A 22072-nucleotide genomic window follows, 5' to 3' on the forward strand; every position below is an offset into this window, starting at 1 on the left:
TTATTAACCCCACCTTTATTTTACCCAGGGTGCCATTTCCATACCTCCCAACTTTTTCAGATCAGAAAGAGGGACACTTAAAGAGAACCTGTATTGAGCAAAATTATTTAAAATAAACACATGAGGTAACTTCAAATAAACATTACATAGTTATCTTGCCATCAGTTCCTCTCAGAAGCTCACCATTTTCTTCTTACAGTGATCCCTTCCAGTTCTGACAACATTTTGTCAGAACTGAAATATATCAGTTGCTGTCAGTTATATATCAGTTGCTGTCAGTTACAGCTGAGAGGAGAACTGATGTGTCCATGTTTCCCTATGGCTCAAGTGGGCGATGTTACAGTTTAACAGTGTGCTGACCAGGAAGCTGTTATGGGGTAACAGCCATTTTCAAAATGGAGGACGGAGAATTCCATTGATCACGGTGGACAAACAGGGTGCAGGAGAGAAAAAATAGATTAAGGAGTAGACTACACAGGAGGTAAGTATGACTTGTGTATGTTTATTTTGTCTTTTAATTTTCAGTTCAGGTTTTCTTTAAGCCACACCTCTAACCACACCCCGACACACACCTAGTCATGCAATCTATGAAGATTTCATAAGAAAAATATGTTGTTTTATAATTAAACCACACTGGTCCTTTCTATCCTGGTTCATTTTCCTTCATATTAACACTTGAAAATAAGATATATATCAATTTAAAGGATATTAATAAAGTTTAGTCATTTAAACACATTTTTTTCAGTACAAAAATACATATATTTACATAAATCTGTTCATGAGTCCTGAAAGAGCGACAAATGAGGGGGACAGAAGGGCAGGGTCCCCAAAGAGGGACTGTCCCTTCAAAAGAGGGACAGTTTGGAGCTATGCATTTCATCTAAGCCGCCTTATTATTATTATCGCAGCAGCATTATTATCTGTAATCATGGACACGCCTCTCCTGTAGCATCAGTCCCTAGCCACGCCCCTCACCGCCTCTCCGTCCACAGGCAGCAGTGTTTCCCGCCCTCTCGTCACCCCTCTCCCCTTCTCGCCATATTACAGAAAACGCAGCAGTTTTCGACTCCACCACCTAAGTCACGCCCCCTTTCCGCCCCTCACGTAATCTCCGTCCTCCAGCCCGCCCCTCTTTCGCGCTGATCCACGCCTGCTTCCCCGCCCCCCTCTAGAGAGCTGTCAATCGATAGCTCGACGCTCGGTCAGCAGCTAGTGTCAGGCGTTTGGGATCGCCGAGCAGCAGATTCGGGAGTGACAGCTATGGCGGCTGGAGGCGTTGATGGGGGGGACGCCGGGGAGCCGGGTATGGCGGCACTGGTGTGTCTGAACACATTTAGTAGCGGGGTAACTGTCTGGGGAAGGGATTGTGGGATGTGGCGGCCAGCAGGGGGCAGGCTACACAATAGGGACCCTCAGGGATATAGATTGGAGGGGGCAGTGAGGTTGGGGGAAACTGATGAGGGGTGCAATGGTGCTGGTAGAGGGGGCAGTGGGAGCCCATAGAGGGGCACACAGTATGGTGAAGAGGTGGGGACTGAGTGGAGCAATCCAGTGTGTTGAGGAGGTAGGCACTGGTAGAGGAGGCACTCAATGTGGTAGGAAGTGGGTAGTGTGGAGGGCATTAAGGAGGTGGGCAGTGAGGGGAGTACATAGTATAGTGAACATTGAGGGGCCACGCATCTTGGTGCGTATTGAAGAGGTTGTCAGGTGAAGGGGCACACAGTATGGTGGGCAGTGAGAGAGAATGCTCTGTAGTGGGCAGTACATAGTATAGTAAGTAATGAGGGGGCACACATCCTGGTGGGTTTTGCAGAGGATGGCGGTTGAAGTGGCACATATGGTGGGCAGTGAAAAATAACTGTGTAGTGGGCATTAAGGAGATGGGTGTTGAGAAGAAGTGCATAGTGTGGTGAGCATTGAGGGGGCACACATCCTGGGCGTACGAGATAACTGGCCACCGGGAGACTTGGGCGCAGGATACAGCCGGTATATGGCTGATCCTGCTGCTGCACAAGTCCAGGCCGTGTTAAATACTATTCCCCCTCTAGGTGCACGTGGGTAGTGGTGAATGATATAACTTGGCTTCCAGCTATTGCTGGCAGCCAAATTACAGTGTTTTAAATGTAACTTCAGCACCGTCTTCTGACGCCGCAGAAGTTGCACGCTGTGTGCCACTATAGCTGTAATTCCTATTACGGTCTATGGTGCCCAAATTTCCTGCGCTGGATTACTTATGTTTGACTTTGCAGTGGGTATTGCTGAGGATGGCAGTGGACTTGGCACATGGTATGGTGGGCAGTTAGAGAACCCTCAGTGTAGTGGACTGTGAGAAGGTGGGCAGTGATAGCAAACCCAGTGTGGTGGATGTTAGGGGGTGATCGTGTTGTGGGTAGTGAGACGGTGGACTATGCAAGGGGTTACACAGAGTGTTAGGGAGTGAGTGGGGGGGATTCAGTATTCATCGTAATAACAAAGTTAGCAGTGAAATGGAGCACACAATGTTGTAGTGGGCTGTGAAAGGGGGCTAGAGGGGGTGCAGAGTATGTAAGGCAGTGATACGAACACACAGTATGGTGAAATGTAATTGTGGTTACACCAAGTGTGGTGGGCAGTGAGTAGGAACACACAGTAAAGAGGGCAGTGAGTGATGAGAAGGGACATAAAGCATGGAGGGCAGTGATAAGGCAGGCTTTAAGGGTGGAACAAAGATGAGTCATACTCCCTGGTGGCCAGCAGGAATGGGGAGGGGTGCACAGGGCACTGAGGTAGCATTGAAGATTGGACATAAAGAATTGAGAAAGACTTGAGAGGCTACACAATATGTTGTGGGCACTGATGGAGTAGTGAGGAAGGCCACAGGAAACAGACCGGGACACAAAATATGGTGGGTGCTGAGTAGGGGCAGTAATAATGGCACAGAGAAAAGTGGGAACTGATGGAGCACAGGGTATGATGAACACTAAAAAAGATAGTGAAGAGAAGACATGAAGTGTGGTAGACACTACGGGTAGAGGATATGGAAGACATGGTAAAGCTAGATTATGTGGTATTCAGAGGTTGTGGACACAAAATACCACCCTGAGTATGGGAGGCCTGAGCTGGAGATGGGCAAAGGAAGTCTGCAACAAAGAGGAGGTGGACTACGGTTCACAGCCACTAAGACACAGGTGTTGAACTCCAGGCCTGGAGGGCCAGATCCATGCCAGTGTTTAGGATGGATTGAGAAAGAGAGGAGTGTGTTGTATCTGATGGACCACACCTTTCCTGATTCAGACCCATTAATTAATTTGAGCTGTGTCAAAAATGTGTGAGGACCTCGGCCCTCGAAGGACCGGTTTGACATCCCTGCACTAAGATGACAGTAAGAAGGAACATAGAACAGAGGAGAGCTGATACTGAGATGGTGTTGAGGGATCAGGTGCAGAAAGTACAGTTATCACTGGTAATGGTAATGACTGAAGAGGAAAGATACAGGAAAGAAAGAAGGGAAGCTTAGCTCAGGATGGGGTAGAAGCATGCAGTGTAGCACTGGGCATGTGGGGTGCTACTGAATGTACAATATTGTCCGTTGTAAATAAGAATTGTTGTATTTTATAATTGAACCACTTTGACAGTTGAGTGAGGTATTCAATATATACATTTGCCTTTAGCAGACTTCCTGATTGCCTGTAGGCTATTCGTATATCAGACCTCTGTATTTCTCCCAGTTGGTCTGCATGCTGGTATGTGTGATTTCAAATACACGATTTCAGCAAGGCTTGGTGTACAGAGGCGCCAGAGTAGAATAAAAACGTTTAAAAACCGTCTAAAAAGAGGGGGATGTTCAGGTGGACTTACCTCCCTCAAAAATATAAAACTCAATTGAGTCACAATATATCAATACAAAAATATTTTATTGAACTCCACTTAGTGCAACGCGTTTCGCAGGTGTGGTCCTGCTTCATCAGGCAAACAGGAGTATAACTCAATGGGTCTAGATGCAGAAGTGAGCGCCTCTGTCTGTGACAGAGGCGCTCACTTCTGCATCTAGACCCATTGAGTTATACTCCTGTTTGCCTGATGAAGCAGGACCACACCTGCGAAACGCGTTGCACTAAGTGGAGTTCAATAAAATATTTTTGTATTGATATATTGTGACTCAATTGAGTTTTATATTTTTGAGGGAGGTAAGTCCACCTGAACATCCCCCTCTTTTTAGACGGTTTTTAAACGTTTTTATTCTACTCTGGCGCCTCTGTACACCAAGCCTTGCTGAAATCTTGAGTCCACCCTCGGTGGAGGGGTGCTACCCCATTTCCTATCTACAGAGAGCGACATCTTAAAAACCTGAGTGGGGTCAGGTTCTAATACTCCCCACCTGCACTTGAAGTGGTTGCCTATGGGTAACCCATGTTTGTGAGTATATCTAAATATTTTGCTTTTAACCACAACCAACTTAACAATACTACACCATATCGGGCTCTCGATTTCTCTTTGTTCTTCCAAGCATCAAATACACGATTGTTCAGGGTCTCAGTATATAAACATTTAGAAAATGGTTTTGGTGCACATTCTGAGTTGAAGTTCTGAGATTTTTGTCATTCTCTGGGAGAAGTTGTTGATTTTCTGTGGACACTGCCCTGCCTTGCTCAACAAGTGCTGATGTTCTCCATATAGCAGTGATCCTTTGGTTTGGTTCTTTTTAGCAGAATTTCAGTGTGTAATGAAAATTAAAACCAGGCTGTCTGTTTTTCCTTAGGTTGGTCTATAGGCCTTTAAAGTCATGTCACACAGAGTGCTGCCAACCAGGATCAGAGTCAGTGATGGCATCACAGTACAACGCCCCCTTTGATGAGCAGGTTGAGGTGAGAGAAGGTTTCCTCTGCCCCTTATGCCTCAAGGATCTCCAGTCTTTTTATCAGCTACAGTCGCATTATGAAGAAGAACACTCTAGTGAAGACCGAGATGTGAAAGGACAGCTCAAAAGTGAGTAATATAACCAAAGGGGTCAGGTGAAATAAAATGACAGCGCAAACAATATAATCAAAACTACAGCCATTTTGTTGTCGTCTAAAACCTGTTTTAATCCTCATGCTAATTTTTGTATATCTGGGTATCCGCTGGATCCCAGCCAGTGTACCTAGTGCAGACTTTAACGTTGGTCTGTTTAGTGGCAAGGCATGGAAACACTGACTGCAGACAGGGAAACTTGCTGTACTTCTTAGGAGAGTCACATGATCAGCTGAGCAGTTGCTGAAAAAAACCCTGCTGAATTTTTGATTGGCTCAGTCTCAAGGTGCTTTCAGACCTATGCGATCCACCTGTCATGTCCATCCCATTCAAGTGTATGTGATGTTGCCTAACAGCGCCCTCTCTGTGGACACAAGGAGGATTGCAGGACTGTGCGCCAGTACGGATGGCTATGCCTGTCCCTCGCTTCCCCGTTTTGCTTTATCTTTGTGGGGAAGGATTTCTGATGCAGGGTGGGCAGAGTGATACAACCTGTCTGTCACGATGCATCAAGACAGGCTGTAAGGAAGTGTCTGTTGAATTATCTGCTACTCTAAATCTTAGCTGACTGCAAGTTGAAAGGTAAAAGGGATTTTTAATAACATTTAATTACAAAATAGCTTGTATAGCGCTGATATGTTATACAGTAAAGGGCATACCTCTCTTTGCAGATCATTGCGCAGTGGAAACTACATACAAAAACCTTGCGGCAACTGTCCTCTTTGAATCTGCAGCTGCTTTGCTGCATCCCTGTACTGAGGGCTGTGGAGCCAGAGTAATTTTTGGGTACTCAGAGTCGGGAGAGTCCACAAAAATGAAACAAACCAATCAAAAAACGAGTTACTTGTGCTGCTGCAGTAAAGCAGTCACCGTATTTTTAAATCAGATACACATATCTGATTGTGACTGTAAATCTGATGTTTACACAGCAATCCTTAATATATAATTAACATCTCTTCTGTAAGAATAAGTTCTGATTTGTAGTTGTGTCGCTAATAGGGATGGTTAATGAGATGCAAATAAATCTGCGTTGGTGCAGGTTTATGAAAAATTTGTATGCTTATGTATGCACTCCCTTTGCTTGGGAAATCAATTAAATTGATATGTTGGTACATTTTGGGTTGGTGACTACAAATCGAGTTACACAGTAGTTCTATACCTTAAGGCTACTTGCACACTAAGACGTTGCGTTAGGTGCCACGTTAAGGTCGCATAACGTGCACCTAACACAACGTATGGTGCTGCAAGAGCCAGCGGTAGAGTGAGCCGCGTTAGGCGGCTCTATTCCGATAAAGTCTCCCAGAGTGGCGCTGACTGGCCGGCGGGACCACGTGACGCGGAACGAGACACTCCGCATCACCTGGTCCCGCCGGCCAATCAGCGGCCGCCAGTGCAGTGAATATTAAGTAGCCATGTGCGCGGCTACTGTAGCTGGCTCTCCCCGCCTCCTCTCTGCCCCCTACTGCGCATGTGTAAACAGTCTAACGCGGCTATAGCCGCTCTAACGCCGTAGCATGCTGCACTTTCCGGGCAACGTACAGCGTTACATGTAACGCAACGTGGGCTGTGTGAACAGCCCACTTGAGTTACATTGCTGTGCGTTGGGGGAGCGTTACAGGCGCACTAACGTGCGCCTGTAACGTCCCTGTGTGTAAGCAGCCTAAATATGCACTCCCTGCATAGCTGTTGTGAATCCACTGAGAATGTAGAGCATTTAATGCAGAGGTGTTGTCTATCACTCTTAAAGGACAACTGAAATGAGAGGGTATATGGAGGCTGCCATATTATTTTTCTTTTTAAGCAATACCAGTTGCCTGGTTATCTTGCTGAGCCTTTGCCTCCAATACTTTTAGCTATAGACCCTGAAGAAGCATTTGCAGCTAAGATGTTTCTGACATTAATGTCAGATCTGACTAGATCAGCTGCATGCTTGTTTCAGGTGTGATTCAGACACTACTGCAGCCATATAGACCAACAGGGCTGCCAGGCAACTGGCATTGCTTAAAAGGAAATAAATATGGTAGCCTCCATAGACCTCTCACTTCAGTTGTCCTTTAATCCTGGTTCAGATTGTGCATGAAGAATGTGTAATAGTGGAAGAATCCCCTCATTCTCCCTCCTCCTTCTCCCGCAGAGTACCTGCTCTATAGAGATTCGCCCATGTTTAGAAGTTAGAATGCTGCAACATGTCTGTTTACTAAGATTCACTGAAAGCTTGTATCGCCTGGGTCCCGATGCATAGATCTGCCCTTTGCAGAAAATGGCTCTGGCCTTTTCTATATCAGATATACAAAAGTTAGAGGTCTTTTTCTAAAAGGTGGCAGGGCTACACGCTGGAACCAGACTGATATGGGTCTCCGATGTATCTTATTATACAGACGACATGCCTGGATATTAACGTTGACAATGATAGGCCGGGATGGCCGACAGGGTATAGCGTCAGCTTCTTGGCCAGGAGCTTTTTGTTCCCAAAAGCAGATGTCGTCCTAATATAGCTTTACAATTCCTAAGTGTTGGCAGTGATGACATGCCATTCATGTTACATACTTTCAATCAACAAGATTGTTATATGCAAATTAGAAGAGTGGGTGGAATCATAAACTGAGTTGGATGGTTTTTGTACCGACTCCGCAGCTCTGCCCGTACGGCTCCTGATGTAGCACCTGACCCGCGTCACATGCGTGCAGCAGAGCCATACAAATCGGATGCAGCAGAGCAGTTTGGAGCTGCAGTAAGAGAGCTTTTGAAAATTGATTTCGCTATGCACTGCCCTGCATTTCATATGTATGGATGGCTATAGTTAACTTTAGGCCCCACTTGCTTGAGTTCTCAAGCAACCGGCAAGAACACGTATTGGGCAATCTTTGCCTGTGCTGGATACCGGAGACATTACTGTATCACTTTTTTAGCAAATGTGTTGTTGTTGTGTTTTTTTTAATATTATTATTATTAGCACTTTTAATTCAAGACAGAGTTAAAATAGTTAATGCAGTTCAGTTAAGAGGATGGACATAATAAAAAAAAAAAAAAAAAAAGATATCTATCTATATCTATCCAGGCAGATTGCAATCAGGGCCGGATTTGTACTTTCTAGTGCCCTAGGCCTGCTGTCAGCACCTGAGACCACTGCTGGCTAGGAAGAAAAAAACAAAAGAGAAACAATCATAAATTAGGGTTAGGTAAGAGTGTAATTAACTGCTCCTGGAGTCAGTGTCACAGCTGTAAAAGAGAAAGTGAAGAAACTAGCCGAGCTCACTGATGTTTGTGAATGCCTGCATTAAAACTCAGTGGAACTTAGTTCTATCTGCTTTGTAATGTAAATCCCTTTTATTTCTCACATCCACGTGTATGTCCATCATACAGAGGAATGGATCATCAGGTGACCATTCTGATTGATCCTGATTGTTATAACACATCAAGAAGTGAGAGAGAGAAGCAAGGATTGGGGACCTCTGGAATTCATCTATTAGTGCAGAGCAGGGTGCTGGCTGCGCTGCGGGACCAGAAGAGATGATTTACTTTGACATATATAACCTCTTCTCTCTCCAAGTCCTGCCGCCCTTCTGATCTTATCTGATTTTATCTCCCTAGGCCATGACCTCTTTGGCCTTCCCAGAAATCCGGCCCTGATTGCAATCAAACTATATGCTTTGGTAATAAGAACATGGCAGCACATATCTGCTCATCTCTTTCCAATGACAAACCTGTTGCCATTTACTGCTCCACTTCCTAATGTGTTTCATCTTCTTATTGCCAGCTCTGGTTCACATTGCCAAGAAGGCCAAGAATAGGCTTCTGAAGAAAGATGGAGAACGGGCTGAGGGCGGATCCCAGGAACACTATGAGGTCTCCAGCTATGGCGGAGTGGACCCCCGGATGTGGGACCCTCAGGAGATAGGTGCGCACAAGTCAGGTCATCAGTCTTCAGGGAATGCACAGAGCATTGACTTTACATTGTGCATGTGAGACAGCCTGTCCTGTGCAGGAGAAAAGTTGTGTTGAGCTTTTTTGGGGGCAGGAGTTCGATTTTCGTGGTGCATTGTTCAAATAAAGGCTATTGGAGGAGGTAAGACAGCCTGGATGAGATTAAAATTAGTGTCATGCGTGGGAATATAGCAAGTGGTGGGGCGGTGTAAGAGCATAGAATACAGTAGGGGCCTTAAGGATTTTGTGGCCAGATCGACCATCCGATTTGATACATTTTTCGAATCGGTTGAAAATCGGTGCCTCAGTTAGCATGACCAATCGATTTTGGGCTGAAATTGGCCCAATATACCAATGGGGTCGATCAGGTGTGTGGCGGTGACTGTGTGCAATATCGCAACTAGAGACGGACCCCCAACTGCCGTCTTCACCCAGGTGTAAAATGTCCCGGTACATGGTTGCAGTGTAAATTCTCACCTGTCCCACTGGCGCCCCTTCCTGCCTGATCCACTTCCACCCTAATGTGGTGTCAGGTGCGTGACGTGGTATCGGCGGACACTGGTTGACGGCAGATGAGGCTTGGAGTTGCACCAGCAGGATGGATGAGAATACACACCGACGGCAAGACAGGTTCGGGTGGCTTTTGTGCTACATTTGAGGGGCATCGAAGGTGTAGTCGCTAGGCTGATTCCGGATAGATTTTTCATGCTAAAATCTATTGGGAATCAGTCTGTGGTCTATGGTCAGGCAAAATATCTCTTTGATCAAGTTAGATCAGAGAGGGATCTCTCGTGGCCAATCTTCCCATACATCGCTAGGAGACAATGACTGATTATGGTGGGGATTGAATTGTGAGCTCCTCTGATGGACAGTTGTGACATGACTATGTGCACTAAGGAAAGCACCGCAGAAGATGTTAGGGCTATATAAATAAAAATAAATACACAATTGTAATGATAAAGGGTGAGTATAGGGTTAGCTCACCAAGGGCTAAAGGAAGTCAGGATATCGAGCTTGTGCTGTTTAGCTCCCTGCTAAATAGAGCTGAGATATCATCAGTGCCAGAATTGCATGTTTGCTCCATTATTAGACTTATTCAGTTTATATTTTTGTTCCTCTGACAGGCTCTACGAGGAGTCACCTCTCTGACTTTAAGAGGCATCGGGCTGCCAGAATAGATCACTACGTGGTGGAAGTCAACAAACTCATCATACGCTTAGAGAAGGTGAATTGGCCGCCTTCCAGTTCAGTCTTGTTTTTTTGTGTGTGTGTATTAGTGATGCTTAATAGAGAGTGCAGTGAATACAACTGTCCAGTGAAACTTCCAATACCCTTCCATCCTAATCTTCCAAAACAGAGTATAGATTACTGATGAGCAGATTGCTCTTTTTCCCACTGCTGGGGCTTACTGGGCTAGTTTTACTGCCCCTCATTCTCAGAGCAGTGCAGTTGAAATTAAAGGAAACCAGAGCTGGTATACATAAAACGGTTTATACATACCTGGGGCTTCCTCCAGCCAGTGATAGGCTCACGAGTAGATAACTACTTGAATTTGTGATTCTAATGAGGCTTAATTGCCTCAGGCGTGTGCATGGGTGACAGGGTTAATTACCCAGATGTCCGTCGCTTCTATGCATTTCACACTCTCGCATGAGTCCGTACAATGGGACGCGTTCCACGACTCAGTACCGCGCACTTCCTCAGGCCGGAAGGAGGAAGTGAGCGGTAGTGAGTTGCGGAACGTAACTGCTAGCGGTAGTAACAGTAATATTGCCATGCACTGTATGCGCACAGCAATATTACTGCTGCTTTGTGTATCAACCCTTATTGTGAGCTATACAGGAAATGGTATGCGAGGCTGTGATCACAGTGGTGCGTCATAATGGACACTTTACTGCAATGTACCATTATACGAGGTTCCCAGTGCATTGCAGTATAGCTGCATGCAGCAAGGTAACACACATGCAGTGTGTTAACAGTGATAGCGAAGCATACATTTCACTGTAAGCTTGACTGTATGCAAAGCAATGGGCCTGTTACAGGGAACGCAATGCACACTGTGAACATAGCCTTACTGAAAGCAAGATGGTGAATCAGAATACATTTCACAGCGTTATCCACCAAAGTGAGATGAGCCTGTGCGGAACCAGAGGTGTGAGGCCTATGGAAGCTGTTATATTTATTTCCTTTTTAACAATTCCAGTTGCCTGGCTGTCCTCCTGATCTTTCTGGTCAATCACACACCTGAAACTAGCATGCAGATGAGCTTTTTAGATTTGTCATAGACAAATTAGTGGTTTTGGACCACTAATGGACAAAAATCTTTTTATCAATCCGACCAGATTAATGAAATTGATCCGATTTTTGGATCAATCCCATCAATCTGATCAGATTGGTTAAGAAATTCTTGTCCATTAGTGGTCTGAAATGATCACTTCTGATCGTTCATACGAAGAATCATTCATAAACGTTTGACAAATTGTATCATTAGTGGCCACCTTTATGCGGTTCCCATAGAGCTGCTGAACTTGTTAGTGGTTCCCTGCACCCAGATGTGTTTTTCTCAACCACACAGTTTTACAACCCTAATATTTTTGGGAGCTAGAGTTACGCTACAGTCCAGCTGCGTAGAAAATGTCTTTTAGGCCAGAAACCCACTAGGAGTGATTTTCTGAGCGTTCTGCGATTTGAAAACCCTTGCTAATGTAATGCTATGGGTGTGATCCCACTTGAGTGATGTGTTTTTATAAAAATCCCCCATAGCATTACATTAGCAAGAGCTTTTTCAAATTACTAGCGATTAGAAATCGCATCTAGTGGGTTTCTAGCCTCAGGGGCAGTGAGATTCAAGGAAATAAAAATGATTCTGGTTTGCAGTCAAATTTAATGCAAATTGTAAGTTAAAAAGACAAATTTGAGAGCCCCGAATAGTGTAATACTGTTGATTAGTATTAGTAGCAATGAATAGTAGAAATGTTACTCACAAACATGGGTTGCCGCCACTGGCAACCACTATATGCGCAGATGGGGAGGTCATCCTGTCCCCACTTAGGCTAAGAAGTGGCTTTCCATAGATAGGAAGAAAAAAGGGCAGAAACACCCGTCCACCAGGTGGATATTCAATGATTTGTGTGTACAGAGGATCCTAAAAGTATAAAATATATTAAAACTGTTTAAAACAGGGGTACTGGTGGATTTACTCCCCATAGATGACACAATAATGTATCTTTAAAAGGTATTCAACATATATTTCTTACACCAATAACATCTGCAATGCGTTTCGCAGGTCTGTCGCCCGCTTTCTCAGGCAAAGTACAACAAGGAGCAGCTAAACACATAAAACATGCATGGAGATGTATTATACTATCATATCCCTAAAACAAGCATATTTCCAAACGTGCATATGTAGTCCTTCAATAGGCGCTTTATGCTGTCGTAACTCTGAGATACGCATTTCTTCAGATGCAGGGAGTAAGAAATGTTGACTACGTTTTAAAGATCCATTATTATTGTGTCTTCTATGGGGAAGTCAGTCCACCAGGTTTCTTTATAAACTAGTCGGGCAGGTTATCAGAGGCTTAACTGGTACCTATTACTCATAGCTGCCTGTTCTCTTTAGAGTTTGTCTTGCTTTCCTAGCTCTTGGGATGTGTTTTGCATTGTCATTGCAGGACTAAAACAGCCTGCTTTTCTGTTTATTTGTAGCTCACATCGTTTGATCGCATGAATACAGACTCTGCCAAGATAAGAGGTAAGTAGGCCTTGCCTTATCCTAGCCCTTTCACTGCGTCTACCTGTCACCCCCGTATCTGTGCTTGGTGCCTGCCACGTGTCATGGCCATGTGTGCATTTTAACTAGTAGTTAATATACTTAAAGGGGCACTAAGGCGAAAAATTGTAAAATGTAACCACTTCACAACTGAGGCATTTTACCCCTTGAGCACCAGAGCAATTTTCACCTTTCAGCGCTCCTTCCATTCATTTGTCTATAACTTTATCATTACTGTTGCAATGAAATTAACTATATCTTGTTTTTTTCGCCACCAATTAGGTTTTCTTTAGGTGGGACATTATGCCAAGAATTATTTTATTCTAAATGTGTTTTAATGGGAAAATAGGAAACAATGTGGGGAAAAAAAATCATTATTTTTCAGTTTTTGGCCATTATAGTTTTTAAATAATGCATGCTACTGTAATTAAAACCCATGAAATGTATTTGCCCATTTGTCCCGGTTATTACACCGTTTAAATTATATCACTATGTTTGGCGTCTATATTTTATTTGGAAATAAAGGTGCATTTTTTTTTTCAGTTTTGCATCCATCCCTAATTACATGCCCATAGTGTATAAAAAAAAACAAAAGTTTGCTTTCCTAAAACAGAAAGAATTTGCGATAATTCAGGTTAGAGTGAGCTCGAGATGTCTCCCAGGCACCACTGCTGAATATATGCAAATTAACCATTGTACCCTTAGAAGCTATAAAGTAACAGTGTTATACTCTGTTAAAGAGTTCAGTCCCTAAGGTAAGGTGTTTTTTTTTTTTTTTTTTTTTACAAAAAAAAATAAAATATTGGTAACAATTGGAGTGTGGGAGTTGAGTTAATTTATAATGTAAAATAATGTATATGTATATGAAAAATGCTTTTAGGTGTAGTTTTACTTTTTGGACACAAGATGGCCACAGTAATTTTTTGTGAATGCGTCCTGTAAGGGTAGGAGGTTCGGTTACAGGACGTTCAGTGAGGCTGGGAAACTTTTTTTTTTTTTTTCACAATGATCGCGCTGCTTCTCATAGAAGCAGCCGATCATTGCAGGGGAACTTAGATCAACAAACGGGAACGGTTTTTCCCGTTCATTGATCTCCAGACGAGCGGCCAGCGGCGTGCACGAGCGAGTGGGAGCGCGGTAAGAGGCGGGCGCGTGGGGGGGGGGGGGGGTTTGTGTATCTACGCTCCTGGTGGGGAAAGGGTGTCAAAAGGGGCGTAGATACACGCATTTGCGGTGGTAAAGTGGTTAAAATATGTGCAAACATAAACAAATAAGAGGTATGTTTTTTCCCGAGTAAAATGAGGCATAAATTACTTACAGTAGATAGTAGAAATCTGACAGAAACGACAGGTTTTGGACTAGTCCTTCTCTTCATTGGGGTTTTCTCAGTGATTTCTTTATTTTCAAAAGCACTTAGTGAATGGCAGTTGTTTCGTCCAACTGCCAAAAAACTGTGTAGGGAGCAGAGAAGCTGGCCAGCATCATTGTTGATATCCTTTTTAGGGAATATCTTTATAAAGAATAAAAGCCTTGCTGAGAATCCCCCATAAGGAGATGGACTACTCCAAAACCTGTCGGTAATGTCAGATTTCTACTACCTACTGTAAGTGACAGAAACATAGGAGAAAAGTAATTTATGGCTCATTTTACTCAGGAAAAAATGTACTTCTTATTTGTATATGTTTGCACATATTTTACATTTTTAAATTTTTTTTGCTATAGTGCCCCTTTAAAGCAGACCTGAGGTCAGAACTTCCTCTCTGCTCTAAAAGATAAACAGCATAATAACCTGTAAAGAAAAACATTTTTTTATTACAGCTGATGCAAATCCTGCAATAAATCTGCAGTGTGTCTACTGTCTGCTTTCATGGAAGCAGACATAAGGGTAACATCCTGTGTTTACCAATTCACTTCTCTGCCATGGCAGCCAGCTGACACAGCTGAGAGATCAAATGGCAACTTGTGATTTAGTCACAGAGGCTGAATTAGACAGTCCAACGTCTCTACATGCTACAGGGTGCTTTTCTCTCCGTTTTCCTTCTGTCCTGTGCAAGAGTTCAAACACCTGAAACCAGGTATATGGAGGTTGCCTTATTTCTTTCCTTTTAAACCATACCGGTTCCTTGGCAGTCCTGCTGATCTCTTTGGCTGTAGGAGTGTCTGAAGCACACACCTGGAAAAACCATGCCGTAGGCTGGGCTCAGACATAAAAGGCGTCCACTCTTGTCCTGTCAGTTTTTGACAGTAGACATCATTTTTATATGAGTTTTCTATGGATTGATTCACATATAAATCTGTACATTTCCAGTCCTGTCCTGTCAGTCTTCTATAGGTGTTTTTACACATAAAGTGTAGAATTCCAATTCTGTCAGGGAAAACTGATAGAAAACTGACAGGACAGGATTGGACTGGGCCTAAAATGTACACATGCATGTGTGAACCTGAGGTGAGAGTGATACGGAGGCTGCCATATTTCTTACCTTTTAAACCATACCAGTTGCCTGGCAGCCCTGCTGATCTATTTGGCTACAGTAGTGTCTGAAGTACACCAAAAACAAGCATGCAGCTATTCTTGTCAGATCTGACAATAATGTCAGAAACGCCTGATTTGCTGCATGCTTGTTCAGGGTCTATTGCTGAAAGTATTAGAGGCAGAGGATCAGCAGGGCAGCCAGGCAACTGGTATTGCTTGAAAGAAAATAAATATGGCAGCCTCCATAAAACACTCACCTCGAGTTCAGTTTTATCCAGTAGAACAATATACCTGGTATCCCAGAATGCTCTGGGAGGACAGTTCCACATAACATTACTGGGAGGGCGGGGCTACATATCGATATAGAGCAGTGATGGCTAACCTTAGCACTCCAGCTGTGACAAAACTACAAATCCCATCATGCCTCTGCCTCCCCGAGTTATGTTTAGAGCTGTCAGAGTATTGCAATGCCTCATGGGACTTGTAGTTCCACCACAGCTGGAGTGCCAGGGTTAGCCATCACTGATATAGAGCAATATATAGATATAGAAAGTGTTTCTGATGCTGAAACCAGGAAAATTACCATAAATGGGTATCCTGAATAATTTACTGCATTTTACTATATGTCACTATTGCGCCTCTTTAAGTTGTGATTAGTGTAATAAATGCATAATATAATGTATAGCAGAAACTTAAGATTATTGTGATATGTTGAGGGCATAGATGATATCCTGCTTCTCTTTCAGCTATAGAGCGGTCAGTGGTGCCCTGGGTGAGTGACCAGGATGTTCCTTTCTGCCCTGACTGTGGCAATAAGTTCACCATACGCAACAGACGCCATCATTGCCGACTGTGCGGCTCCATCATGTGCAAGAGATGCACCGAGCTTGTCACCATTCCATTTGCCAGTGAGTGATAAAGAGATTGTCACAGGGCTTTCTTCTTTCATGTATGCTTTGTTTAAAATGGTACCTGCTCTGCTTTCTCTTGCTACAGATAAGCTAACTAATGCCAGCAAGCACTCGGCCTCCTCTCACAGCAGCCCCAACCTTTCCCCCAACACCAGCGCTCACACCTCCCGCCGGGGCAGCATCAGCAGCCTGAGCAGTGTCAGCTCCGTCCTGGAGGAGAAGGATGACGACAAGGTCCGCTGCTGCCATCACTGTAAGGACACGCTGCTGAAGCGGGAGATGCAGCTGGATGAGAAGGAGCACACGCCAGAGATCGTTCGTCTCTACCAGGTGAAAGGCAGTGTGAGAAACATCACAGTTCTACTGCAATTCTTGTTTTAGCATGTTTTTTTGTTAGCCCTGAATTAATAAATGCAGTAGTTTACATTTTAAAGTGTACCCCTGACATACTTGCCTAAGAAGAGGGAAGCCTCTGGATACCTAGGCGTCCTACATTATCCTCTGGTCCCCCATCACCGAGTGCGGACCCCTTGAACATTACTGACAAGGGCTTGTCAGTAATCACATCAGGCCAATGGTCTCCTTCAGGTGGCAGTGCGGCTGTTCTGCACATGTGCAGTAAGCTGGAGCCACTCATGCCAGAAGAGGAGCGCAGCTCCAATGTTAAGGAGGGTCCCGGCGAGCGGGAGCAGACCGGAAGACATCGTGGGATGCCTCTGGAAGATCCAGAGGCTTCCCTCTCCTTTGGTAAGTATTTGCTTTTTAAACTTATTTAGCCTCTGGTTCTCTCTAAGGCTTCTTTCCCACTAAGATGTTGCGTTAGATGCTACGTTAAGGTCGCATAACGTGCCCCTAACGCAACGCATAGTGGGGTTGAAGCTGGACGTTACGTTGAGCTGCGTTAAGCGGCTCTTCATGTGTCCTGTGATGCGTACTATTGAACGCATGCAGCATCAAGTGGTCCCGCCAGCCAATCGCCGCACAGAACGGCGCTCCAGGAAGTAAACACTGCACGTCACACCGTGCAGTGAATATTAATTAGCCATGTGGCTGGCCAAGGAGGAGGAGGGAAGACCACCTCCTCCAACACTACTGAGCATGTGCGCACAGTCACGCACAGCATGCAGCACTTTCAACTGACGTACAGCGTTACAATGTAACGCAACATGGGCACTGTGAACAGCCCATTGATTTTTCATTACTGTGCGGTGGGGTGCGTTACAGGCCTGTAACGTCTCACTGTGAAAGCAGCCTAACTGTGCTGAAAATGAAGTGTCGTACACATGTGAGGACTGTCGCCTGGCAGGAATTTAGGACTTAAACTCGGCTCTCCAGCTGTTAAGGAACTACAAGTCCCACAATGCATTTGCCTTTATGAATCATGAGTGTGGCTGTCAGACTCCCGCAATGCATTGTGGGACTTGTAGTTCCTTATCACCTGGAGAGCCAAGTTTGCAGATCACTGCCTTGGGCGACCGTTTGAGCCCAACTGTATACAGACGCATCACTGGTCTGGAGGCTGGCGGCGCATGCTGTTGCTATGGAGGGATACGCGTGGTGTTGGCAGAGTGGGCAGGTTCTGAGACAGTAATGATGGGGGGGGGGGGGGGATGCTGATGTATATGATTTGCCAGATTTCCGCCAGAGGCCAAATTTAATTTGGCGTGTGTGTACGTAGCGAAACTTAAATACTGACTCCAATCCGTAATGTTATATACTTTAAATGATTTGTCTTGCACACTTTTTAATGTATAATCCAACCCCAGCATGTATAGCATAAATTGTTGCACTGTGGTTATACAAACAGTAAACAAGCTGTAGTCTGTGCTGGTCATCGGTCTCCATCTTTAAGGGATACCCGGGCTGAAATTGGCTGCATGTATCGATCAGACATGCTGCAATATGTCGTGCCAAAGTGCTTGATGGGTGTGCGGTGGTTACGGTGTGCAATATCAGTACGAGCAACAAACGCGCCTGAACCCCCGCTGCTGTCCCCGCTAGTGTAAAATGTGCCCCCACTGGTGGCCCGTGCCATATACTTTACCTGTCTGTGTCTGCCACTGGCTCCTTCTCCACACTCTTCCTTCCATACACGCCCCACGTGGTTGCCAGCATAACGTGGGTGCGTGTGTGATGTCATACTCCTCTCATAGAATCCCCAATACTCCTTCAATCCATTGGCTCTAGGCTTCAAAAGCATAATATGATAAAAGTTAAAACCAAGTTCCTTTTGCAACATATTCAAACAACCAGGACCTAGTACATAGATTCTCTAGTAAGCAAAGTAGCTGTATTGAATATTTTGGCATGGGAGAGGCAACTCCAAGTGTGCTCAATGTGATCTTGCCCTCTGCTGCGTCCTGCTACCTCTGTGTCTCGATCACCGGTACGCTCCTCCTCACTGCCAGCTACACGATGCATGGACTTCCTGGATGTGTGATGTAATTGGGCACCACTCAACATGTTTCGTCAGCCAATCATATGCATCCGGGGTATGTTCCTAATTGCTGATGCACATTCATTAATGGCATTGCAGAAGCCAAGTCTGCTTAATGATCATTATTAAGACCTCTTGTTGACTATAGATATGAATTTATGAATAAGCGTTTTCTAGATACATGATTGAGCACCTGTTTTTCTGTCTCAGCTCACATTAATTTTTTGCCATTGTGAACTGATTTTCAGACCGTTCTACTAACCCATGTATTCCTTTCATGCTTTAGCGACTGCGAACCTGCATGGACAGGGTGGATGAAAAGGCTCCCGAATACATCCAAATGGCCCAGTCTATCAAGTGGGTGTTTTTCTATTTAATTTCTCTGTATTCTTTGTAGTACAGCAGTGACTGCACACAGTGGCTCTGATCTATCACCACTGGAATAAATGTCTGTGTGTCCACCCGATGATAGCCAACAGGATGCTCATTTTCTGCAAGTGCTGCAAATGGCATGCAGTGAATAACAAATAGCATTATGTATGCGGGTGTTATATATGCGTTTATGTATGTTTAACTAGTGCAGATCTATTAGGGACACTGTATCTCTAATGACTGACAATGAGAGCAGTGATTTAGTCCATTGGCTCATGTGCATTTGGGCCAACCATTTGGGAGTACTAGCTTTGGCATACTACTTCAAGCTCATATACCACACTGCCCCCTTTTAGTCATGTGTGCTAAAGTACCAGAGCCATAGTTGAGGTACAGAATCACATGCCTAAAAAGAGGGAAGCCTCTGAGTCCTAATAAGGCTTCCAACGGCGTCCTCCAATCCCCCATTGCTGCTCGCAGACCCTTCAAAGATTACCAACAAGAGCTTGTTATCTGATATTGGCAATGCTCAACTTCAAGCAGGAGCACAGCCGTAATGTGGCGCATACAGCGGTGACTGCACAATAAGCCAGAGCCACTTGTGCAGGAGCAGCTACTGCGCAGATGTGGCTGTGCTCCTCTGAATCACCTCCATGAAAAAAGCATGTGGCTACATTTCAGACAGGCTTAAGTCAGAAACACCTGATCTGCTGCATGCTTGTTCAGGGTCTGTGGCTAAACGTATTAGAGGCAGAGGATCAGCAGAATAGCTAAGTAACTGGTATTGCTTAAAAGGAAATATGTCAGTCTCATATCCATCTCACCTTAGCTTACCTTTAAAGGACTGAAGTTAGAGGAAAATGAAGCTTGCCTTATTTATTTACTTTTAAACAATACCTGTTGCCTGGCTGTCCTGCTGATCCTCTGCCTCTAATACTTTTAGCTGTAGACCCTGAACAAGCATGCAGCAGATCAGATGTTTCTGACATTTTGTCAGAACTGCCAGGATTAGCTGCATGCTTGTTTCTGGTGCGATTCAGACACTACTGTAGGCAAAAAGCTCAGCAGGGCTGCCAGTCAATTTGTATTGTGTTAAAGGAAATAAATATGGCAGCTTCCATATCACTCGCACCTCGGGTTCACTTTAAAGCCCAACATAACCCAAGATTGAACAAGGCCTATTCTCAATTAATCTAATTATATGTATTATCTTTGTAACTGAATTTGTCGCATTTACAAACCCAAAGGGCTGCTATCTGTACAGACATTAAATGTTCCTCCTGCCTCTAGTTTCCTGTTATCAAATTGAGGTCTTACAATTGCTCAACACCAACTTCCTGTGACTCCAAGTCCGCCCCCTCATGTAGACATGTGGTTTGCGTCTGCACACTTACTAGTAGCAGTCTTCTCAGACTTACCTGAACCTTGTACCCTTGCAGTCTGAACAGCATAATAGCTTTAATGTGGTCCATGACACTATATACTTTTAACACCTATTTAGGTAAACTGAGTCCTTTAGGATATAGGCTCGTACACACGTGCAACTTTTCATCCCAACTATTGTCCAATCTTGGTATGTTGGACGATTGTTGGGTTAGTGAACGTGTGACATATCTGGCGGTTTGCCCGATCCAACCGGTGCATCAACTCACACGACTGTTAGGCTGATATCATGCAGTTGGCTGCGTTTGAGCGTCTTGTACTTGTTTTGAATGCGGCCATATCGTGCAGTCCGTCGTTCGCTTGCATGCACAGTATGTAAATGAGTTGGCCGCTCAGTTGGTTGGTGCACGGAAAATACAAGTCATGCAATTGCTTGGTCGTGCAGTCAGTCTCGTCATCGGGTTGGTCGAGTGGAAAAGTTTCAAGTGTTTATGAGCCTTAAGAAACACTCGGTGTAGCTATTTAAATAATTCTGTTCCTTTCCTTTTCATCTGGCGGACGTGCTACTTTTAATTCTACCGGGCATTAAGTTGTGACAACATGCTGCGTTCCAGCAGTTACAAAAGCTTGAAGTGCCAATTAATATTTCTGTGCCAATTATTTTAGAACTAAACAGAGATTGAAAATAAATTCCCCAAACAATGTGGATGTTCAAGGTGGCTTTTGTCCTGTACAGCAAAAGCTCTGCCCCCCTCCTCTCTCCCAATTGCCTCTAATGCTGTTCAGCAGTGCCTTGTCTGTGTGCTTTGGACAAGGGATAATTATCTAACAAAACACTTTGCCTCATGATTTGTGTTTTATCTACTCCTGCAGCGCTGGGGAGACAACCTACAATTTGGACCATGCCAATAACCTCCGTGTGGAGGTGCAGAGGCTCTACGAGTTAATAGATGCTTTAAGGTGAGAAATGAGTGTTTGTGGGCATAGACAGGCACTGTATCGATGAGTTACAGCATTCGTGCCAGTTTGTGTTTGAGTTGTCAAAGGCTTTGTCAGGGCGCTAGTCTGTGTGGAGCTGTTTGGAAAGTTACAGCCAGTTGCCAGTTTTCTGATTTTATTGAAGTGAGCCAATGTTGACGTATTTTAGGGATGAATGGAGAATGCTCTTAAAGCAGAAGTGAAGTATCTTAAAAAAAAATAAAAAAATAAAAATAAGAGTTTCACTTACCTGAGGCTTCTGCCAGCCCCCTGCAGCCGACCTGTACCCCCGCCGTTTCCAAACAATCCTCCGTTCCCCTGACGTGGCTCACTTTTCTTCACGTGGTGGAAGCCGACTTCTTAGTTGACGTCCACTGCGCCTTGGCCACGTGTATCGTTGTACGTGTTCCCATGGCCAGGAGCATCCTGCGCAGACGCAGTACGAGGAAATCTCTACTGCGCCTGCGCAGTATGCTCCGGGCGACAGGAGCGTGAACGAGGACGGAGGATCGTTTGGAAACGGCATGGGCACAGGTCGGCTGCAGGGGGGCTGGCAGAAGCCCCAAGTAAGTGAAACTCTTATTTTTATATTTTTTTTATTTTTTTTCAGGATCCTTCATTTCTGCTTTAACGTGCAAATCTCTGCTCACCTGAGATGTGGAAGCTGTGCTAGCAAATGAAAGTCTCTAGGTGCCAATAAATTATCGCAGCAGCAGCTGTGTTAGAATGGAATTACACACAAAATTACACACGGTAATAAACGAATATGAAGAAGGCCTAGTTCACATTATAAATGGCCAGTGCAAGCACAGATCGCTTTTTTTGACGTTATTAGA

General features: G+C 44.5%; 1 protein-coding gene across 2 annotated transcripts in view; it reads left to right on the plus strand.

The window, feature by feature from the left end:
- The first annotated feature begins 1092 nt into the window (after positions 1–1092).
- Positions 1093–22072, plus strand: part of RBSN (rabenosyn, RAB effector) — a 29694-nt gene continuing 8714 nt past the window's right edge. Inside the window, exons 1-9 of one of the 2 annotated variants that reach the window (XM_068253034.1) lie at positions 1093–1317; positions 4739–4965; positions 8747–8887; positions 10038–10138; positions 12619–12664; positions 15902–16063; positions 16152–16396; positions 18790–18860; positions 21132–21218. In XM_068253034.1, coding sequence (XP_068109135.1) covers positions 1280–1317; positions 4739–4965; positions 8747–8887; positions 10038–10138; positions 12619–12664; positions 15902–16063; positions 16152–16396; positions 18790–18860; positions 21132–21218 — 1118 coding nt within the window. In that variant the 5' untranslated portion in view covers positions 1093–1279. The remainder of the gene's footprint in view (positions 1318–4738; positions 4966–8746; positions 8888–10037; positions 10139–12618; positions 12665–15901; positions 16064–16151; positions 16397–18789; positions 18861–21131; positions 21219–22072) is intronic. The other variant, XM_068253035.1, reaches the window with a different exon arrangement.

The sequence above is a fragment of the Hyperolius riggenbachi genome, chromosome 9 (assembly GCF_040937935.1).
Source record: "Hyperolius riggenbachi isolate aHypRig1 chromosome 9, aHypRig1.pri, whole genome shotgun sequence".
In the NCBI taxonomy this organism is placed as follows: Eukaryota; Metazoa; Chordata; class Amphibia; order Anura; family Hyperoliidae; genus Hyperolius; species Hyperolius riggenbachi.